Genomic DNA, 3833 nt, shown 5'->3' with positions numbered 1-3833 from the left:
ACCGGGAAATTTGCCCCGGTCTTCCTCGTTACGTTTGGACTACTGCTCGCTGCGAATTATGAAGGTGAGTAAGTGATTGTTCTTTGTTGCCACTTTTCTTTTCTTTTTTGTTTGTTTGTTTGTTTGTTTGTTATGTGAGTTGGAGGGGGGGGGGTCGTTTCTTCTTTCCTATCAAACGTCTATCGTCTTTATCTCCCCTCCTTCTTTTTTGTGTATGTTACTCTCTTGTAACACCTCTAATCTTCGGCACTGATATGACTTTATTGTGTTGCTAATGCCGTAGAACTCTTACTAAAACAAACAAGGGGTGGTTTTTTGTATTTGTGTATTGTTGCAAGAAAGGTTTGTGGAACATCTTGTAAGCCGGAAGCTTACAATTGAATGGTAATTGCGTCCCCTCGACTTGAACCCCTTCAGCTATTGCTATTCCCCCTGGGTGATTTCTGAATAGACAGAGTCTACGGAAACGACCCACAAACAGGTGAAAAGCTGAACCTCAATGTTGAACAGAAGATCAAAAGAATTGACCCAGGACCACGTCACGCGTACTGGAGTAAAGAAATAGTCAACACCCGGAGCATACAATTTAAATAGTCACCTCTCTCGTTGACTTTATTTGGCAAAATCACTTTTGATTAAGTTTGTTTTTAAATGCACAAACAAGTTTTTTTTAAATAGAACAATATGGTTGATCTGTAAGAAGACGTAAAGTTTTGCATTTGGCTCAATTTTAACTGAAATTCTAAAAGCGTGATATTTTTCGCAAATGTAAGTTATGTTCACACTGACAAATTATGACGTGTCCGACTGGTGGAATTGTATTTGTTCGAAGTTTTATTGAAATTGACTCAATGACTATCACGTTATTGACTGGGTCCTTTTTAGACACCAGGTGTACACAGTAAAATAATTCTTGGAAACATAAAGGAACGTGTAGGCGTCAAAGTTAATTGAGAATAATATATTAAAAGCATGTGATATTTAAATGATACAGTTTTGAATGCTGATTCACATTCAATATCATAGCTTCTACAAACTGATACACTGGAAAATGAACATGTTCTTGGATAGTGTGATAACGAATAAATGCAATGTAACGTGTTGAAAAGCTGTAAATCCTGTTTGTAATATCACAAGCAAATACGAAAAGATCAAGGAAGTTCAGAAGCTTGAATATCTAGAATATTATTATTATTATTACATCTGATGCCAAATAAGAATAACAATAGGCAAAAACAGTTTCAATAAAAGTCAGCCCATTCTTGATAAACAGAAGCCTCTAAGTCTCAACCAAAATATGAGAATTATATAAGGCCATGTATGCTGCTGTGAATACTGATCAGTTACAAAAAAAAGCGATTAGAAATTTGAAGCAACAGTGTGATTTATGTTGAGAACTTAATAGAAGGGAAAGTAATCAAGTTATTAAACTGTCTCGTTTATTTCTTTTTCTTCATTTTTTTTCTTATGGTAGATTTTTCTCAGATGGATAGAATTATACTTACTGCAAATACAAAAGTGTCCCAAATTGCAGAACGTGATAGGTCTCTAATCAAAACCACCAGGAAAAGACAACTAATGTTCTTTGGCCTCATAATTAGAACAAAGAGATTTTAACTATTACTTTCGTGTATAAAAAAAGAGGGAAATACGAGCAGAGGAAGACAAAGGGGAACATACGAATACAGCCTAAACAACAATATGACAAACAATACAATCCGAAAAACTGACCTGATTACGAAAGAATCGGGTACTATGATCGTCACTATGTGCTTCAGATCTGACAACTGAAAAATATTCATAGATAGAAGTATACATAGATGAGGACTCTAGTGAAAAATCGAACAAGTCAAGTTTTATGGAATGAGAGAAAATGGAAATATAAAGTTTGAAAGTCGGTATCTTATTGTGAGTTTAGCATTTTTTAACCTTACATAGCACAGAACTTAGGTGCATGGGATCATTTACGGAAAAGAAACTTCGATTTTTAAAGACCAAGGGAAAATTGTGTTTCTTAGATTGTGACTTATCTGCAGGGGGAATCTTCAGACATATTGAATATCTGTTTTGCCACTGGAGTCTTCAGACATATTGAATATCTGTTTTGTCACTGGAGTCTTCAGACATGATATAGTATTTAGAGAGGGTCCTCGGGAGGAGGCGGGGTCTGGCCCATGATCATGTCTGAAGCCTTCTCGGCTATCATGACAACCGAGGCGTGAGTATTTCCGGACACGATGCTTGGCATTATAGACGCGTCCACCACACGGAGACCTGCAATGCCCTTGACCTTTAGATTAGGGTCAACGACCGTGGTTGGGTCACTGACCTTTCCCATTTTACAAGTCCCCGACGGATGGTAGATGGGCAGTAGACGCGCCCTCACCACACAGTCCTTGTACGCTTTTGAGTTGAACTTGTGCTCGCTGCAGATGCTCAGTGGCTTCGTGTCCGTCAGCCTAGCACCGACGGCTTTCAACGGTTTTGATGACGCCAGTTTTTGGCAAATTTCCATCCCGAGAACGATGCCGTCTACGTCCATCTGTTCATCGAGGTAGTTCATATCGAGCGCTGGGTACTCGAAAGGATCGCGAGATTTTAACCGAAGTTGGCCCCTACTCTTAGGTCGTAGAAAATTGGGCGCGCATGTCAATCCGTATGACGCTGTGTCCCTCTGCTCCTCCAGCTCTTTGGAGACCTGGCTGCTCTGATGAAGGGTCTGTAGTATCGGAGTCTTAAGCACCGAGCCCGTGAACAAAACCTGTACGTCGGGCCAGTCTTTTTGCTTCAGCTCCTGGGACGTGGCTGTAAACGCCATGACCTCACATCCCGAGACAGACAGAGGACCTGTTCCGAACAAACTGTACCGAAGCAATGACCACAGTGACGTAACTGACGACTCTGAGACTGTGATGGGTTTGTCCACTGCGATCGGGACGTCGATGCCGAAGTGATCGTGAAGGTTTTTCCCCACGGGCAAGTCCGTCACAACGGGAATTCCCATTTCTTTCAAATGCTCCATAGGGCCGATCCCGGAGAGCATAAGGATCTGAGGCGACCCCACAGCCCCGGCGGAGAGAATCACCTCTTTTCTGGCCTTCACCTTCACCTTTTGACCTCGAATAATGACCTCGACCCCTGTTGCAGCCTTTGTGGCTTGATCAACGATGACCTTTTGCACGTGAGCATCCAGCGTGACGTGCAGGTTCGGACGTTCCAGAATGGGCCAGATGAAAGACTCGGCGGTGTCCGTGCGAACTCCATTCGCCGTGGTGATCTGGGAGCGAGATACACCCATCATTTTACGCCCATTGTAGTCAGGGTTGTACTCAAACCCGATGTCCTTGAAACCTTCTACGAGGACATCTCTTATCGCATAGGAATCCATGATTTTGGTTACGCCGAGAGACCCAGACGAAGAATGGAACCCCGGTTCTATGTTGTCTGGATTTGTTATCCGCTCTGATCTTTTGAAGTAAGGAAGAACGTGCCTGAAATAAAAATTTTAGCCAGATGTCTTTACTCACGAAAACAGTCGGTTGACTGAGATATCTAGATTATCCGATTTTCTCTCTTTCTTTCTCTCACTCTCTCTCTCTCTCTCTCTCTCTCTCTCTCTCTCTCTCTCTCTCTCTCTCTCTCTCTTTCCCTCTAACGTTCCCTCTCGCTCTCCCTTTCCCTCTCCCTCTCTCTCCCTATCTCTCCCTATCCCCCTCTCTCTCTCTCACTGTCTCTTTCTCAGTTTCTATCTTTCTGTCTCTGGCTCTGTCTATTTCTCTCTGTCTTTCTTCTTGTCTCTCTCTCTCTCTCTCTCTCTCTCTCTCTCTCTCTCT

The 3833-nt window shown here is 42.2% G+C and overlaps 2 protein-coding genes across 2 annotated transcripts in view; one reads left to right on the top strand and one right to left on the bottom strand.

Annotated features, from left to right (window-relative positions):
• LOC106013672 (protein lev-9) overlaps positions 1–3833 on the top strand; it is a gene marked incomplete at both ends in the record, with an annotated part of 36831 nt that continues 32998 nt past the window's right edge. The window contains 1 exon segment of the mRNA XM_013090010.1: positions 1–64. Coding sequence (XP_012945464.1) covers positions 1–64 — 64 coding nt within the window.
• The window catches only part of LOC101861630 (glucose dehydrogenase [FAD, quinone]), an 18828-nt gene continuing 15575 nt past the window's right edge, over positions 581–3833 (bottom strand). Inside the window, exon 4 of the mRNA XM_005111706.3 lies at positions 581–3491. Coding sequence (XP_005111763.1) covers positions 2138–3491 — 1354 coding nt within the window. The 3' untranslated portion in view covers positions 581–2137. The remainder of the gene's footprint in view (positions 3492–3833) is intronic.

This window comes from Aplysia californica, unplaced genomic scaffold (assembly GCF_000002075.1).
Source record: "Aplysia californica isolate F4 #8 unplaced genomic scaffold, AplCal3.0 scaffold01106, whole genome shotgun sequence".
Taxonomy (NCBI): domain Eukaryota; kingdom Metazoa; phylum Mollusca; class Gastropoda; order Aplysiida; family Aplysiidae; genus Aplysia; species Aplysia californica.
Note: the sequence above shows the minus strand (reverse complement) of the source record. Positions and strands in the feature narration are given on the sequence as shown.